The sequence below is a fragment of the Schistocerca piceifrons genome, chromosome 6 (genome assembly GCF_021461385.2).
Source record: "Schistocerca piceifrons isolate TAMUIC-IGC-003096 chromosome 6, iqSchPice1.1, whole genome shotgun sequence".
NCBI lineage: Eukaryota > Metazoa > Arthropoda > Insecta > Orthoptera > Acrididae > Schistocerca > Schistocerca piceifrons.
Window position 1 is genome coordinate 324,205,947 of NC_060143.1, and position 18,518 is coordinate 324,224,464.

The 18,518-nt window shown below is 43.0% G+C and overlaps 1 protein-coding gene across 2 annotated transcripts in view; it reads left to right on the top strand.

Annotated features, from left to right (window-relative positions):
• LOC124802994 (protein Spindly-A-like) overlaps positions 1–18,518 on the top strand; it is a 98,554-nt gene that overhangs the window by 9,885 nt on the left and 70,151 nt on the right. The window contains exon 3 of one of the 2 annotated variants that reach the window (XM_047264096.1): positions 14,825–14,998. The exons of the other annotated variant lie outside the window; for it this stretch is intronic. Within the exon in view, the coding sequence (XP_047120052.1) occupies positions 14,825–14,998 (174 nt within the window). The remainder of the gene's footprint in view (positions 1–14,824; positions 14,999–18,518) is intronic. 2 annotated transcript variants of the gene reach the window in all.

Consider the following 18,518-nt stretch of genomic DNA (forward strand, 5'->3'; position numbering starts at 1 on the left):
GCCTTTGGCCTACGATTTTAGACTGGGGTTTTTAGTGCGTTTCTTGGTGGTTGGCTTTTCCTTTTTTGTTTCTGTGGTCGGCCAACCACTGTCACACTTGGTGTGATTTTAATTCCTTTTTTCTGGTCTCTGTCTGTCTCTTTCTTGTGCTGTGTCATCTCTTGTCATCTCCATTGTTTGTTCTTATTCTTTGTGGGTGTTTAAAGTTTGTGGAAAAAGGGCCTGATGGCTCTAGTAGTCTGGTCCCTTCAATCCCACAAACCAACCAACCGCAATTGGTCCCACCATTTTTACATCTTGGGCCTTTTGTCCTTCTACAAAATCGGGCTCATGCTCGATAGGAAACTCTTGGTCTTCCCATGTATGTTACCTGGCAGCCAGCTGTACACAATTCCTCAATGGTACTTCCTGGGGTGCCGATCGAACCACCTTCCTCTGTTTGTACCGCTCCCTTGTCCGTTTGAAACTCGACGATGGGTGCTTTGTTTATGCGTCTGCACGCCCAACCCTCTTACGCCATCTTGACACTATCCATCATTGTGGCATCAGTTTGGCCACGGGCAGTGTTTACACCAGCCCGGTTGAGAGTCTGTATGCTGACACTGCTGAACTACCGTTGTACTACCGCTGTGACTTTATCCTTAGCAGGTATGCAAGCCGTTTGTCTGCCCTGCGTGGCCATCCATTCTATGCCTCCTTCTTTGATGATTCCTTTGATCGTCAGTATGGAGCTCGTCCTTATGTGTTACCTCGTGGAGTCTGCTTTCTGCACTTGCTACGGCGGCTTAACTTCACACTACCTGCACCTTTTCCGGTGGATCTGAACCCTTCACCACTTTGACTTCGTGAAGTGGCCCATGTTAACTTTGGCCTTGATTCGCTTCCTAAGGACACTACTCCAGCCTCGGTCTATCGCCTCCAGTTTCACGACCTTCACATGGAACTTCGCGATATTACCTTTGTATACACTGATGGCCCTCAGACTGACTGTGTGGTCGGGTGTGACTTCATTGTTGGCACCAATGTCTTTAGATTTCGGCTTCCGGCACACTGCTCAGTCTTACAGCCAAGCTCTTCGCCTTGTAGCAGGCCATGGAGTACATCCGGTGACACAGGCTTTTCAATTGTGTCTTCTGCTCACTCGCAGTGCCCTTCAAAGTCTGTGTGTGCTGTACACTGCCCATCCCTTAGTGCAGCGGGTCCAGGAAAACTGTCAACTGCTCACTCTTGGTGGAGCCAGTGTGATGTTTCTGTCGGTTCCTGGTCATGTCGGTCTGCCAGGAAATGAGGCTGCTAAAGCTGCAGTCCTCGTACCTCAGCCTACGAGTACCTATATTCCCTCCAATTATCTCTCTGTTGCCGTCTGTCAGGAGGTGGTGTTGCTTTGGCGTGGCCAATGGTCCTCCCTTCACGGGAATAAGCTCCGGCTTATTAAGGTTCTCCCAGCGGCTTGGACGACCACCTCTTGGCCCTCCCGCCGGGCAGAGATTATTTTAACTCTGCTGCGTATTGAGCACTGCCTTTTTAGCCATAGTCATTTGCCAAGTGGTGCTACCCCACCACTTTGTGCACATTGCACTCAAGTTTTAACTGTCTGCCACTTCCTGATGGAATGTCCATTTTTTAACCTTTTACATCCCCGTTTGGGTTTGCCGTCGGAGTTATTGGCTGTTTTAGCAAATGACGCATGGCTGTCGACCGCATCTTACTTTTTATCTGCCAAAGCAATATGGCAAAGGCCATTTAATTTTTTAGTTTTGGACCTCCATTTCTGTGTGGTGTCGTTTTAGCCCTTTTTCCACTTGCCTGTTTTTAGCTGTCTTCTATTATGTCAATTGGGACTGACGTATAGTCGTTTTTTAACTCCTCTCTGTCTTTGTGTTCTACAGTTTTGACATGGGATTGTATGACCACAGTTTTTTTGCGCCCTAAAGCAAAAAGAGAGAGGGAGAGAGAGTGCTGAATATTTATTTGACAAAGATAAGAAATGAGTAGCACTAATTATATGAAGTGACACAAGCAAAGCACTAATTATATGAAGTGACACAATTATACGAAGTGGCACAATTATACGAAGTGGCACAATTATACGAAGTGGCACAATTATACGAAGTGGCACAATTATACGAAGTGGCACAATTATACGAAGTGGCACAATTATACGAAGTGGCACAATTATACGAAGTGGCACAATTATACGAAGTGGCACAATTATACGAAGTGGCACAATTATACGAAGTGGCACAATTATACGAAGTGGCACAATTATACGAAGTGGCACAATTATACGAAGTGGCACAATTATACGAAGTGGCACAATTATACGAAGTGGCACAATTATACGAAGTGGCACAATTATACGAAGTGGCACAATTAGATGGTTTTTGTTGAGACATCAGGAAATGAAAGAAACAAAGCCAAAAAGATAATTGCAGCATCCAAGAACAAATCTTCGGAAGACTTTGGAAATAGGTTGGAGACTTTGGGTCAAGCTGCTGGAAAACCATTCTGGAGTGTAATTAGCAGTCTTCGAAAGGGAGGTAAGAAGGAAATGACAAGTATTTTGGACAGATCAGGAAAACTGCTGGTGAATCCTGTTGATGCGTTGGGCAGATGGAGGGAATATTTTGAAGAGTTGCTCAATGTAGGTGAAAATACGATCAGTAATGTTTCAGATTTTGATGTACAATGGGATATGAATGATGGTGGAAACAGGATCACATTTGAGGAAGTGGAGAAAATGGTCAGTAGATTGCAGTCCAATAAAGCTGCTGGGGTGGATGAAATTAAGTCGGAACTCATCAAATACAGTGGAATGTCAGGTCTTGAATGGCTACACAGGTTAATTGAAATGGCGTGGGAGTCGGGACAGGTTCCATCAGACTGGACAAAAGCAGTAATCACACCAATCTTTAAACATGGAAAGAGAAAAGATTGTAACAACTACAGAGGTATCTCTTTAATCAGCATTGTGGGAAAAATCTTCACAGGTATTGTTGAAAGGAAAGTGCGAATATTAGTTGAGGACAAATTGGATGAAAATCAGTGTGGGGTTAGGCCTCTTAGAGGTTGTCAGGACCAGATCTTTAGCTTACGGCAAATAATGGAGAAGTGTTAAGAGTGGAACAGGGAATTGTATCTATGCTTTGTAGATCTGCTTCCTAGGAGGAAGTTATTGTCTGTTCTACGAGATTATGGAATAGGAGGCAAACTTTTGCAAGCAATTAAAGGTCTGTACATAGTCAGGCAGCATTTCGAGTTGACGGTAAATTGAGTTCATGGTTCAGAGTAGTTTCAGGGGTAAGGCAAGGCTGCAACCTGTCTCCACTGTTGTTCATATTATTTATGGATCATATGTTGAAAACAATAGACTGGCTGGGTGAGATTAAGATATGTGAACACAAAATAAGCAGTCTCGCATATGCAGATGACTTAGTTGTGATGGCAGATTCAATTGAAAGTTTGCAAAGTAATGGCTCTGAGCACTATGGGACTTAACATCTGTGGTCATCAGTCCCCTAGAACTTAGAACTACTTAAACCTAACTAACCTAAGGACATCACACACAACCATGCCCGAGGCAGGATTCGAACCTGCGACTGTAGCAGTCACGCGGTTCCAGACTGAAGCGCCTTGAACCGCACGGCCACATCGGCCGGCCTTGCAAAGTACTATTTCAGAGCTAGATCAGAAAAGTAAGGACTACGTTATCAAGATTAGCATCTCCAAAACGGAAGTAATGTCACTGGGAAAGAGACATAAACGGATTGAGTGCCAAATAGGAGGAACAAAGTTAGAACAGGTGGACGGTTTCAAGTACTTAGGATGCATATTCTCACAGGATGGCAGCACAGTGAAAGAACTGGAAGCGAGGTGTAGCAAAGCTAATGCAGTGAACGCTCGGCTACGATCTACTCTCTTCTGCAAGAAGGAAGTCAGTACCAAGACTAAGTTATCTGTGCACCGTTCAATCTTTCAACCAACTTGTTGTATGGGAGCGAAAGATGGGTGGATGCAGGTTGCCTTATCAATAAGGCTGAGGTTACAAATATGAAAGTAACTAGGAGGATTGCAGGTACGAGTAGATGGGAACAATGGCAGGAGGGTGTCCACAATGAGGAAATCAAAGAAAAACTGGGAATGAACTCTGTAGATGTAGCAGTCAGGGCGAACAGGCTTAGATGGTGGGGTCATGTTACATGAGTGGGAGAAGCAAGGTTACCCAAGAGACTTGTGGGTTCAGCTGTAGAGGGTAGACCAAGGAGAAGGTACCTGGAATCGGTTAAGAATGATTTTGAAGTAATAGGCTTAACATTAGAGGAGGCACCAACGTTAGCACTGAATAGGGGATCATGGAGGAATTTTATAAGGGGGGGACTATGCTCCAGACTGAACGCTGAAAAGCATAATCAGTCTTAAATGATGATGATGATGATCAGGAAATTACTTCTGTGAACAGTGAACCATCTACTTTTTGTGTGTGCAGTGTAAGCTCTGATACTTTGCCCTGCGTCAAACTAAAAACAAAAGATATAGATGCTTCTTGCAGTCTTATGATTACACATTGTAATTAATTGATTATGTTGTGCTGAACAAATGAATTGTATTTACTGTCAACACTTCTGTAGCACTAGAGGACCACAAGGGGCAAAAATTGTAGTGCAGACACGGATTGGAATATATGAAGCATATAATTTAGGACATTGGGTGCCAGGTCTACTCTTGAGCTTGGTACAGGGCAGGAAATAACAAGCTGGATCTAACCAGTTGGAGGAAAGCAAAATAACAATTGCATCTATGCTTGATAATGGGAAAGTTATGTTTGTTTAGCTGCTAACATCTATCTTTCTACTGAACTTGAATAGTGGGCTATGATCTATGGGTTATAGAAATGGATGTGTATGTATTCCACATTTCCTCATAAATCACTGGATCGATTTAAACCAAACTAGGTACACACTAGATACTATTCTGCCAAACTAGTCACGTGGATCACTTTCACATGGAAAAAAAAGTTGCTGAGGGTTTCCTATAGTAACTTCAAATAAATTTGCCATTACATGAATCATTTTTTATAAAACTGTGGGATGCGCATGACTAGAGGGTGATGAGCTGGCAGGAATACCACGTGGTGGCGGTGGTGGTTTAAAATGCTAGGATGCGGGCGCACATGAAGTGGGGCAAGGACAAAGTGACTGACTCAGGTGTTTGTGTGTTGATGACAGTAGGACTAACCTGGCAGTTCTTATGCTGATTGCAACTACATCTGATCATCGCTCGCCTCAAGCCATGCTCTTTTTCTGTGCGCTAGTGAAAGTAGTAAACATTTTTTGCATTTGTGTTTATCTGTTAGCTTGTCTCTACACTTTGTTTCATTGTTCTGCCCCCCCTGTAGAGTGACTCGCATGTAGAGTTATGTTCCCTTTTTTTGGTTCCAACTCGCAGCTTTGCTGCTGAGCTGCTCTCAGCTCATATAGTTTACATTTGTGGCAGCAGTGATGGTTCATGGCATTGTCAAGCCTTGCATTTGTGTTTATCTGTTAGCTTGTCTCTACACTTTGTTTCATTGTTCTGCCCCCCCCAGTAGAGTGACTCGCATGTATAGTTATGTTCCCTTTTTTGGTTCCAACTCACAGCTTTGCTGCTGAGCTGCTCTCAGCTCATATAGTTTACATTTGTGGCAGCAGTGATGGTTCATGGCATTGTCAAGCCTTGCACAGATATAAAAGTGTGATGTAGGGTGACCTTACGTATGTGATACTTTTCTTTCTTCCTTTTTCATTGGTGTTAAATTGTGGCCATCATAGACCTGACATTTTTGCGATGCTGGCAGTAGTATTTGCATCTCCAGGAGTAACAACAGAAACTTCAGCAGGAGCAGATGCAGGAACTCTTCAGTGAGAATGCGTAATTGCTCCGTAGTCATGCTGTGCTGACAATGAGTCAGGCACTGGCGGAGTAGCTTTCTCCATGCCACCCCAATGTTGTTCTCCCCCTTCGATGGGTCTATGGAAAGTTGGGAATATTACCTGTGGCCATTCTTGCTGCACTGGCAAGTAAGGCACAGTGTCAATCCAGTTGATAAGGCTGCCTCATTAATGTCCAACAGTACAGGATTATACAAAATTGTATGGAATTTGAAGCCCCCTACCGAGCCTGAGAAATGTGACTTTGATGAACTTTGTCAGTTGCTCACACAGTATTTTGGTGGCCGAACCCATGTGCTGGTGGCACGGTTACAGCTTGACCAGCACCATAAGCACCCTTGCAGTCTTATGCAGTGTGAATTGCTGACCTGCGAGGTCTCTTGCGCAAGTGTCATTTTTTTTCCCAGTGTGCTACCTATGTGTGGCCTCGCTCATTAGAGACACAATCTGATCCGTGGATCCAAACTAGGGCCCCCCTGCGGGTCCGGAGCTTAGAATAGGCCCGAAGTATTCCTGCTTGTCGTGAGAGGCGACTGAAAGGAGTGTCACAAATTTCAGCCTTTATGTGATGGTCCCCTGTAGGGTTTGTCCTCCATTTTTCAAAATTTTCCTGAAGAGTGAGCCAATTGGGGATGGGTGCCTTGCATGGTGCATAGTGTCCATCATGCACTGAGACCTCTCCCATCCTTCATCGACATGAAACTGCACTTCCGCTCATTCTCCAGCTGTCGGGCAAGGTAACCCTCCTGGGTGAGTTTTCTTCCATCCTCTGTGCAGTATCACTCTCTGCGCTGTCGACGATAATGGACTTCTTAGCTTGTTTGCACCTGATATCCAGCACGGTAGCCAGTCAGTTGTGGTGGGGCCGCCATGTACCCTGTTGGTTGTAGCCCCATGACCAAGTGGGGATTGCTCTGCTGATGACTGTGCCGTTAACTCCCCACGTATACCAAGGAGTAGATGTCTGTCACCCTGGGGCAACGGGAGTCCTGACAATGGCCATCCTGGCAGGTGGCCTTTGCTGCAGTTGGGTGGCGCCTGTGGGGAGGGCCCCTTGTCGGAGTGGTTGGCATCAGGGCGGATGACACGCCATGAAGTGTAGTACAGCATCTCTTGCTGGTGGTCAAACACCAGCACTCTCCTAAACGGTCAAGATCTAACTTTAGTGCTAAGAAATATGACCCTAAATTCCCCCCTCCCCCCCTCCCTCCCTCCCTTCCTTCCGGCCATACCATGGGAGGAAAGCCAGGCTAATGATGGCTGTGAAGCTTATTCACCCTGGTACCTCGTATGTACGAGAGCTGATGGGCAATCTTTCTTGTCAATGAAACCTCAGTTTTTTGTGGAGCATTTAGAAGACAAGTTTGGGGATGTGGAAGGCTTATCCAAAATGCGGTCAGGGTTGTTCTTGATCAAAACAGCGTCCTCTCCCCAGTCACGGGCACTGCTTGCCTTTGACAAGCTGGGGGATGTTTCTGGTTCCATCACGCCCCATAAGAGCTTAAATATGGTCCAGGGTATAATGTTTCACAGGGACCTTCGTTTACAGTCTGACGATGAGCTGTGCACTGATTTAGAGCGGCGAATTGTCCATTTTGTCCTGTGCATCCACTTGTGCCTTCATCTTGGTCTTCGAGGATGACACATTACCCTAGAAGGTCAAGGTGATGGTCTACCGCTGTGACATAAAGCGACATATACCTCCCCTGATGCGGCGCTTTAAGTGCTGGAAGTTCGGCCATGTGTCTTCCCACTGTACTTCCAGCATCACCTATCGGGATTGTGGACATCCTTCACATCCCAATACTCCCTGTGCCTCGCTTTCCACCTGTGTCAACTGCAGAAAGCACCATTCGCCTTGCTCGCCAGACCGCAGGATTCTCCAGAAAGAAAGAAAAGTAATGGAATATAAGACCTTGGACCTACTGACCTACACTGAAGCTAAGAGGAAATATGATTGGCTACATGCTGTGCATATGTCGTCAACCTATGCCGCCGCTACATCTGTTCTACTATCTTCCATTCCCCCATGTACAGTTGGCTCTCAGAGCTGTCAAACTCCACCTCCCCCCTTGATGGTGGGGGGCACTTTCCTCCCTGTTACTCCTGCACAACCTACTTCAGTACTTAAGGAGCAACACTCCTGCCACCCCCCCCCCCCCCACCCCCCTTTCCCCCTTCCCCCAACCATCAGGGATGTCAGTCCCCACTTCTCAGCCGGAGAAGCATTAATCTTCTGTCTCCTCTCGCCAGGAAGGGATCCCTTGGGTCACTCCCTTCCTAGGTTCCTACCAGTGGCAAAGCTGATAACTGCCAGTGGCTGAAGCAATCACAGGTAGCTGGTCGTAGGACTTCACGATCCTCCTCAGTCCCTGAGACTGCATCAAAGAAGCCCTCCCAGCCAAACAAACCTAAGGAGCAGCGAGAGGTAATTAACAAGAAACAGACGCCCAAGAACCAAGGCACTGCAGTGACTGCCGCCGCCACCACCACCACCACCACCACCACCACTATCTACAAGCTCTGTGTCTGAGGATGAGGTGGAGATTCTGGCGTCTGCTGAAGACCTAGATCAAAATGGGCCCTCAGACACAATGGATGTCAATTGCACAGGTACTCATCTGGTGGCAGCAGGTGACCCTGAGGCGTAGACTGCCTCATTGAGTGTTTCATGCCTTCCCAGTCTCATGACCACGTAATCCTCCAGTGGAATTGTGGCGGTTTTTTTCACCATCTGGCTGAGCTACGGCAACTGTTAAGCCTTACACCAGCTTTCTGCATTGTCCTACAAGAAACCTGGTTCTCGGCAGTACAGACCCCTGCCCTCCGCGACTATAAGGGATATTACAGGAACTGTAGCGACTATAATCGAGTGTCAGGTGGAGTTTGCATCTATGTCCTGAACTCAGTATGCAGTGAACCTGTGCTCCTTCAAACCCCTCTTGAAGCTGTGGCTGTCAGGATAAGGACAACACAGGAAATAACTGTCTGCAATGTATATCTTCCTCCAGATGGTGCAGTACCCCTGACCATATTGGCTGCACTAATTGATCAAATCCCTAAATCTTTCCTGCTTTTGGGAGATTTTAACGCGCATAACCACTTGTGGGGTGGCATCATGCTTACTGGCCGAGGTAGGGAGGTCGAAAATTTACTGTCACAACTCGACCTCTGCCTCTTAAATACAGGTGCCCCCACACATTTCAGTGTGGCACATGGCACGTATTTGGCAATGATCTCTCGGTTTAGAGTCCTGGCCTTCTCCCATCTATCCACTGAAGAGCACGTGACGAGCTCTGTGGTTGTAACCACTTCCCCATCTCCCTGTCACTCCCCCAGCATCATGCCCATGGACGCCTACCCAGATGGGCTTCAGTAAGGCAGACTGGGAAGCCTTCACCTCTGCTGTCACTGCTTAATCTCCTCCACCTGGTGCCATCGATCTTGTCATTGAGCAGGTCACCACAACAATTGTTTCTGTGTCGGAAAACGCGATCCCTCGTTCTTTAAGGTGCCCCCGGTGAAAGACAGTCCCTTGGTTGTCGCCGTAAGTCGCCGAGGCAATTAAAGAGTGTCGGCGAGCTCTACAGCAACATAAGCGGCACCCTTCCCTAGAGCACCTAATAGGCTTTAAGTTGCTCCGTGCCCACATTCGCCAGCTTATAAAATGACGGAAACAGGAGTGTTGGGAGAGGTACATGTTGACCATTGGGTGCCATACGTCACCTTCCCAAGTCTGGGCGAAGATCAGACATCTTTTTGGGTACCAGATCCCAACAGGTGTCCCTGGCATTAACATCAAACAGCGACTGGAAGGGAAAGTCCTCTCGCTTACTACATGCCACAGTGAATCCTATAATGCCCCATTTACGGAGTCGGAGCTCCTCAGTGCCCTTGCACATTGCCCCGACACAGCTCCCGGACCAGCTCGGATCCACAGTCAGATGATTAAACATCTCTCATCTGACCACAAGTGACGTCTCCTCGTCATCTTCAACTGGATGTGGTGCAATGGCTTCTTCCATCGCAGTGGCGGGAGAGCACCATCATTCCGGTGCTCAACTCAAACCCGGTAAAAATGCAGTTGATGTGGATAGCTATTGGCCCATCAGCCCCACCAATGTTCTTTGTAAGCTGCTGGAACATATGATGTGGTTGGGTTTGGTTCTGGAGTCACATGGCCTACTGGCTCCATGTCCGGGTGGCTACCGCCAGGGTCGCTCTACCACTGATAATCTTGTGTCCCTAGCGTCTGCCATCCGAACAGCCTTTTCCAGACACCAACACATGGTTGCTGTCATTTTTGCTTTATGATAAGCGTATGACATGACTTGGTGACATCATATCCTCGCCACATTATACGAGTGGGGTCTCAGAGGCCCACTCCCGATTTCTATCCAGAATTTCCTAGCGCTTCATACTTTCCGTGTCCAAGACTTTAGTCACTTGTACCTACATGCTCCTATCACAACTAGGGCACCAATGCTCAGCTTGCGATTGAAAAGCAATACATTAATGAAACAGGTCCCACATTATTGCAATTGCAAATATCTTCACAAGAAATTACAAAAGGGTTTTCGGTAAAACTCTTGGGGTGCTATCCAGAACGATGACCGGAACTGTCATCAGAACACTAGTGTGATTCTGTATGTTTTGTGTAGTAAAAATGGGTCACACATTATTTCAGTTATCTTATAAACTATTAACTGCACAAAAAATATCATTAAGTTCCTTGTACAACACTTGGCGAGCTCTTCAGAATTGTGATCGCAATTTTATTTTTCCAGATTGTCAAATATTATTTTCAACATTAAAATTTTCCCAGTTTCTACAGTTTTTTATTTTTTATTTTATTTTTTGTGAAATTTTACAGAACTATTCAAAATTTGTATAGAGTACTCTAGAATTGTAGCATAACTATGAATAACCCTGAAAAACTGGTTGCCAACTTCACAGCTATTCAGAATTGCACTCATGTTTTGTTCCACAAAACTCTATAGAACAATTAAAAATCTTGACAGAGAACTCTAGAGCTATATCATATTTGTATATCTTGAAAGGCGGGTGCCAGCTTCACATGACTGTGCAAATGGACCACTTATCATCGCAGTTATCTTATAATGTATTATCTGCACAAAAAATGTCATTAGTGTTTTCTGTAGAGCTCTTTAGGAGCTATTCAGAATTGTGATTATTAATTTTTTTTGCAAATCTGGCAATTTTTTGTCAGAGATTTAAATTTTTCCGAGTATTATTGTTTTCTTCGTAAAATCCTGTATAACTATTGCAACTTTGTGCAGAGAACTCTAGAACTACGGCATATCTATAAAGAACTCTGAAAATATATAAAACAAAGATGTGACTTACCAAACGAAAGCACTGGAAGCTTTCATTTGGTAAGTCACATCAGCTAATTGCAGATGACTGTGACAGAGTTAAAATGTCAGTGGGGAACATCACAGTTATTAATTCCTCTCCCTGAATTATAATTCGCCTTTCTAATTTCCCTTTTGTTTCCTTTACTGTTTATTGAAAACAAATGTTATTAACAATAAAATTATTATATAGTTTGTGCTAGAGATGTGGAATATAATAAACACATCTGGAAAAACCAGAGCAGCAGACTAATTAAACAAGGCAACTGACTTATGGTATTTGGTAGTTCATAACATGCAGGTGGGCCAGTCAGAAAGGGCTCCAAGTCAATGCATCTTATGTGGAACTAGAAAAATTGATAGAGCCTAATAATGAAACAGATTTAAAAATGTAGCTCTGTGTAGGCGGGATGACGGACAAAGAAAAGGAAACAAAAACTGTACTCACACTGTTTGTTTTCTTCTCTTTCTTCGTAAATGCCCAGTTAAGTCGATTTTTTTAAATTTTTGGTGTCCTACCTCAAACCGTCGATGGAAAAGGGGGGGGGGGGTGCCACTATCTAGTATTACCCTGGTTCGGAAATATTGTAGATATGGGACTGATACATAGAGCAGACTGAGTTGTAATGTGGAGGTGGGTAGTCTCCACGCAACCCGTGTTTACGTGTAGTGATTTTGCTGTTTTTTCTTCGATTATTTGTCACACGTCAAACAAAAATAAAACGGATTTCTGTGGTGGGGAGCTATGAAGTGAATTAAAATACATTCACATAATTACGGAAGGCTAAAATCTGTTGTTAGTTACAGATTTCATTTTATTTCCACCTTTCTGACAGGCAAGCATTAATTGCCCTGCAGAACAATGAAGTAATTTCTGTCGGTTTGCTAAAGAAATTTGGGTTTTATTAACTTTCTTCGCTGATGCAGTCAATTTATTTGAAACTAAGTGTTAAATTCTACACTATTGGATAGTTTCAACTGTTTGCTGCTTTGCAGTGCATGTTAACATCTTCTAGTGCGTATAGCATTATGCCATAATAAAGAACCAAACACGAGATAATACAGTACTGGTACTCCAAGAAAGTTTGCATCTGAATCTGGACTTACAAATAAGCACTTATGCCAAATTTTGGATTTTAGTATGGTTCACGAAATTCTGATGCTCTTGAAGTATCCTCTGATATCTTGTTTCTTTTATGAAATAATGTAAGATATTTTAATGTTTTACTTGTATGAACATACAGGCTTCCTGCGTCATCGTAACTGCGCAAGTGCGATGATGCATGCTGTCTGGCCCGCTCTGGCAACTGCTGAAACGAACCTATTTCCACAGTTCGTGGGAAAATATTTCGAATGGTTGTTTGAAGAGCGTTACTTTCAAAGCAAGTTTCCTTTTACTCAAAACGAACTATGAGCGAGAATGTACGGTGAATTTCTTAAATCACAGAGCATTTGACTCCCATTTAAAAATCAACTTGTTTAGGACGATCGTTTAATAGAATTTCGAGCCCAGATGATAAGACATTTATGCTGTTATTAAAAATTTTACTGCCACATTTGTGTGATGTATCTTAAGGTGTAACATGGGCAAAGAATATCAATATTATATTTGAAAGTTTAGCTTCTCTTGCAGCTTATTAATCTTGGAGACCAATATCATATATGAAAGCTTTGCTTTTCTTGTAGCAACACTATGTATATTAATTTAAACCATTAACATTTCCTGTTTTTGTGTGATCACGCTACTCAATAGTGATGTTGCTGCTATTGGCTGAGTATGTCAGGTGTCCTCTGCTATGAATGAATGTCCACTGTCATCGGCTGGCGAGATCACGACTTGAGCTGTGTCTGGCTTACAGAATTGGATCGCAATCTCGATTTCGATGCTTCGGAAAGTGACACACAGTTTTTGGTGGAATTCGAATTTATACTTTCGCAGTATGAAAACATGCAGTGTACATGTTGCCGCACAACACAGATACTCCCTGCCCCAGTTTCATTCCGAAAGTGCTGGGAAACTCTACACTGATGTATAAAACCACAATGATTCAATGGATTGATAAGTTTTACAGTTCTGAGGAAAAGTATACTGTCCCTTAATACTGAAAAAGTGTATTTTCATCAAGGAGAAAGTGTATTTTTAACCGGGAGATCAGGGAAAAATCCAGGAATATTTTTCCTTGTCCCCATATAGACTCTGTAAATGTATATGTAATATTAGCTGACATGCTAGTGAGCACTCAGCTTGTGTTACATATACATCTAGAATTGCTCCTATCCTGTCATCCACAGTGCACTTGGATATCTGATTATGGAAATAAATCTGAAACATGTCACATGAGAAATTTGATTATTAATGTCATTTTTTGACAGGCTGTGAGACTTCACTGAAGTGTCCTATTCAGCTCCAATAAAGTACAACAGGATAATACGACCATGGTTGCCTGTCTCCTACAAGTTTTCATGTCTCATCTATATTAACAATACCTTAATAGGTGCTGTCATGTGGTCAATATATTGATGGTTCAACATTATTATTGAATGTGTCAGGCGCCTTTAGATTGCTGTATCTCAGAGCTCCAAGTGGCTTCAACAAAATAAGCGATGTGTAAAAGAATGTCTTTGGTTAGTAATATCTTTGGATGATGTGATCATATGGTTGTTGGGTTGGGTTGGGTTGGGTTGTTGTTGAGGAGGAGACCAGACAGCGAGGTCATCGGTCTCATCGGATTAGTGAAGGACTGGGAAGGAAGTCGGCTGCGCCATTTCAAAGGAACCATCAGGGCATTTGCCTGGAGCGATTTAGGGAAATCACGGAAAACCAAAATCAGGATGGCCGGATGCGGGATTGCACCGTCGTCCTCCCGAAATACAAGTCCAGTGTGCTAACCATTGCGCCACCTCACTCGGTATGGTTGTTAAATTTAAACTTTGTTGTTCAGTGTTGTTGTGACACTTTTGGCTTGAAATATGTTACTATGGAAATTTAATGTTACACAATTGGCAGACATAGATTGTAGTGTGTATGAGGATTTCAAAATTCGGAAAATAGTCGTTGGAGCTTGCCTGTTAGTAATGTAACTTTTTCAGTGAAAATTATTAGACTTTATAAGCTTTAGAATGTTAAATATTATCATAATTGTACGAGCTACAGTGCGCAAGATTAAATTAAAGCAAGCTAAACCTAAAAAGAGAGAAAGTTCAGTTTAACCAATTCTGCAGCTGAAATCGCAGCCAGGATTTCAGGGTTGGGTCCACTTCCACGTACTAACCATTCCACGCCATTTGTGTTTGTGAAAGGATTATAAAGCCACTTGATTTACCGGGGGTGGGGGGTGGAATCTTCGTCTTTAGTGAGGGAAGAAAGAGTTAGTAAATTCGTATTTCATTGTGTGAAGTGAAGACTACATTGGAGGCCATTAACCTACTTTCTTTGCTAAATCATTGACATCTGAACTTGGCCACCATGGTTATTTTTTGTCTTGTCGTTTTAATATATTTTTAATTCTGTTAATGGTACAGGAACAACAGCATGAAATTGACAGACTACGTTTACAGTTATCCAATTTAGAAAATGAGAATGCAGGAATACAGAATGTTATTACATCTCTGGAGGTGGAAAATGAGGAGCAAGATAAACTGCAAGCAAGCACTGAGAAGGTACATGAGACAAAACTAGCTGAACTGAATGAAGAGGTGAGTGCCTGATGTTTCAACCCAGTAGCCTATGTAATGGTACCCTTTTCCAACACTTTCATCACTCTACAACAAAGTGGTGCAGTGGGTAGCAAACTGGAGTTGGGTCTGGAATGATGATAGTTGATATCTCTGTCCTGCCGTCCAGATTTATAACGAATTTTCAAATGAAAATGTATGAAACATCGTAAGAAACAAACAGGTTGAAATTTGCAAATGATGATATCAAGGAGGTCCTTGTAACTCCATTAGTCTGTGAATGCTTTGTAAATCCAGTAACTCAGTTACCAAAAAGATTTGAATGTGCATAGATTTCTCTAATCTGTCAATAACTGGGCCTCTACTATATAGTTACATATGTAGCAACTTTTTGTATCACTTTAAAATGTATTTAACAAACTGTTCGTGCTTCTTATGTAAAATGAAACAAAATGGAGTTTGAAGTTTTCATTGCCTACCACCGATATATTGCTTTTAGGTAACGTAGTGAGGCATCTGGGAATGCTAATGTGGTGTCATCATCTTCCCCAAAAATTGCGAGCTGCGCACTGAGCAAGCAGGGTGAAGTTCACCATGTTTTTCAATGTCGGAAGTCCAATACTCAATCGTGGAAAAATCATTAATGGGGTAATACTCTTGTTGGATTGCTTTACGGTGAACAAATTAGGATGGGTTGCTCAACAGTGCACACTGCTGACAGCGTGGCTATTAGAAGCCTGCTATTTTGTCAACTCAGTTAATTACAGGTGGGAGAAAGAAGAACTGCCAAAGGGTATTGACTGAAGGCTGGAGGTTGTGTACTCTGACACACGATTAGTGTATGAACTGATTGCGTTGGTTGTGTGCTTTGACATTCAGAACTAGTCAGGTCTATGCTGAGACAGCTGTGAGTATAGCTCTGGTAAAGTTTGACTAATATTGGTGGCTTTATCAATCTACCTTTTCATGTCTCGCATGGCTCCAATCTTCATACAAGTAGTGTTGTTTCTGTTTCAATGACGTGTGTAAGTTGTGAATAGTTTTGCTGAGGTAGGTGGAAAATGTAAATGTAAGACAGCTAGATTCTGACTAAAGCAAGTGCTCAGCTCTGTTGAGAGCTATCAGATCTTAGTTCACATAGCACCGAAAACATAGAGCAGTGGCAGTAAGACTATTATCACCCCATTCTACGCATAAAATTTAGCCTCTTGCGTAAAATTTATGTCACTCTTTACAACAGATGATCTCCAAGAAATAGAAATATGGTGTTAAAATGACCCAGGTCAAGTAGGAACATTTGTTATTGCACAGTTCTTTGGTGTGGCCTATTTGAGAGCAGTAACAATGGAAAATGCTCTAAAAGGCTTCTGAAAAATGGGACTCTTCACATGTACCAGGCATGTGGTTGAATGGTTCAAATGGCTCTGAGCGCTATGGTACTTAACTTCTGAGGTCATCAGTCCCCTAGAACTTAGAACTACTTAAACGTAACTAACCTAAGGATATCACACACACCAATGCCCGTGGCAGGATTTGAACCTGCGACCGTAGCGGTCGCGCGGTTCCAGACTGTAGCGCCTAGAACTGCTCAGCCACCCTGAGCGGCGGGCATGTGATTGAGACAGTGACTTTGCAATACACAGGGAGTTTAACTCTGAATGCATTTTCTGCAGTGGTTGTTTGTCTAAAGACTAACATGTAGAAATGGAACAGAGCATGGGATGCTGTCTATGGGCTTCAGAACAAAGTTAACTCTAAAGAAAGCTTTTATGTATCCTGAGTGCATTTCTTTTGCACAACAAATGCAGGAAATATTGGAGGGAGAATAAGAAAGAGAGTCTGCCCTACTATTTTTTGCAGATATGTTGTATTATATTTTTTCCCTCCTCTCCTTTCTAGTATGTTACAGTTTTATACACCTGAAGATGGGATTCATTACTTCAGGGTTAATCTGGTGTTACATTGATTGATATTGTTTTTTCTGATTGTCTCATATTAGGACACTATTTATTTTCAAATTGATTTGTTTCAATGTTTCCAAATTTACATTTATCTAGTTTTCAGGAGCATGAATTCAGTAAATAAAATGTTAAGTACAATGATGTCCTGTAAATTTCCAATTAACAAAAGTACAGTTGTATCAAATGTTGCTGTATAGAGCGGAGTAACGTGGGATGGAGTAGCCAGCTGCTGTAGACGAGCGGTACTAGGCGCTTCAGTCCAGAACTGCGCTGCTGCTGCGGTCGCAGGTTCAAATCCTGCCTTGGGCGTGTGTGTGTGTGTGTGTGTGTGTGTGTGTGTGTGTGTGTGTGTGTGCGTGTGTGTGATGTCCTTATGTTAGTTAGGTTTAAGAAGTTCTAACTCTAGGAGACTGATGACCTCAGATGTTAACTCCCATAGTGCTTAGAACCATTTTAACCATTTGGGACGGGGTAAGATTAACACCAGGGTTTAGGCTAACATGAGAGCCACCCACATTGGTATCAGTTATCTGCCTCATTTGATGAAACATGGAGGCAGTCAGCCTCTGCAAATATCTCATCATCAGCAAGACTTGCACATGTATCCAGCACTAGTTCCAGGGGCTAGTATTGGCAAGTGGAAGTTAATTTTCACCCACAAGTTTTTAGTGGGAGTGAAGTGCGGTGCTCAAACAAGGTAGTCGATCAGGTCAATGTCAGCCTGTTGTGCAAACCATTGCTGGACGATCTGACTTCTATGAACTTACTGGAGTTGGATCACTGCTTTGGGACAGCACACTGAAACCACCATACTATATAATTTCCAGGATGCCCTCTCTCCTGCCCTGTGTATGCACAGACATCCTGTCAGGAAAACTTTCATATACCACTCTGTGGCGCAGTGTGTTATGTTTGACATACCTAGACCATATTCATGTTACGATTGCGGCACATAAGCAAACAATACTGTCCAAAATAGAGTGAGGTTGTTGGGTGTCTGTAAAAGTTGCAGACAACCATTTGCTCCCTGTATTTTATCCTATTTACCTTTACAATTTCAAAGAATGTTTTCTAATCAACGTTGTCAAAACATGTTTACTCTCCCAAGCTGAGTACTGGAGAACCGCAGTTCTATTGCTCAACACTTGTAGCTACTGGTACTGCTATTAATCCCATCAAGATAACTTCGTAACTTAGGCCTACTATCAAAATGCCCTATTTTTTCCTTTATTTCAGTTACAGTAGTTTCACTTACCCAGTTAAAATTTTATGTTGCGTAATTAAAGTTGTTTCATTTACCTATTCAGTCTCACTTGGTATGTAATATCTGTTTGTGATACAGGACATTTTAAGGACAATATTATCTTGTTCAGTCACCCCCTAGGAACATTAATTTATGTAAAGAGATCTGCTGCAGTTGTACTAAAGATTTATTCAAACCACGGCCAGTTTTGGGATGTTTAAATCCCATGTCAGTTGTATAAAACCAACATACAAAGAGGAAGAAGGAAGAAATATAATAAACATATCTGGAAGAACCAGAAGAGCAGGCTAATTAAACAAAACGACTCACTTATGGT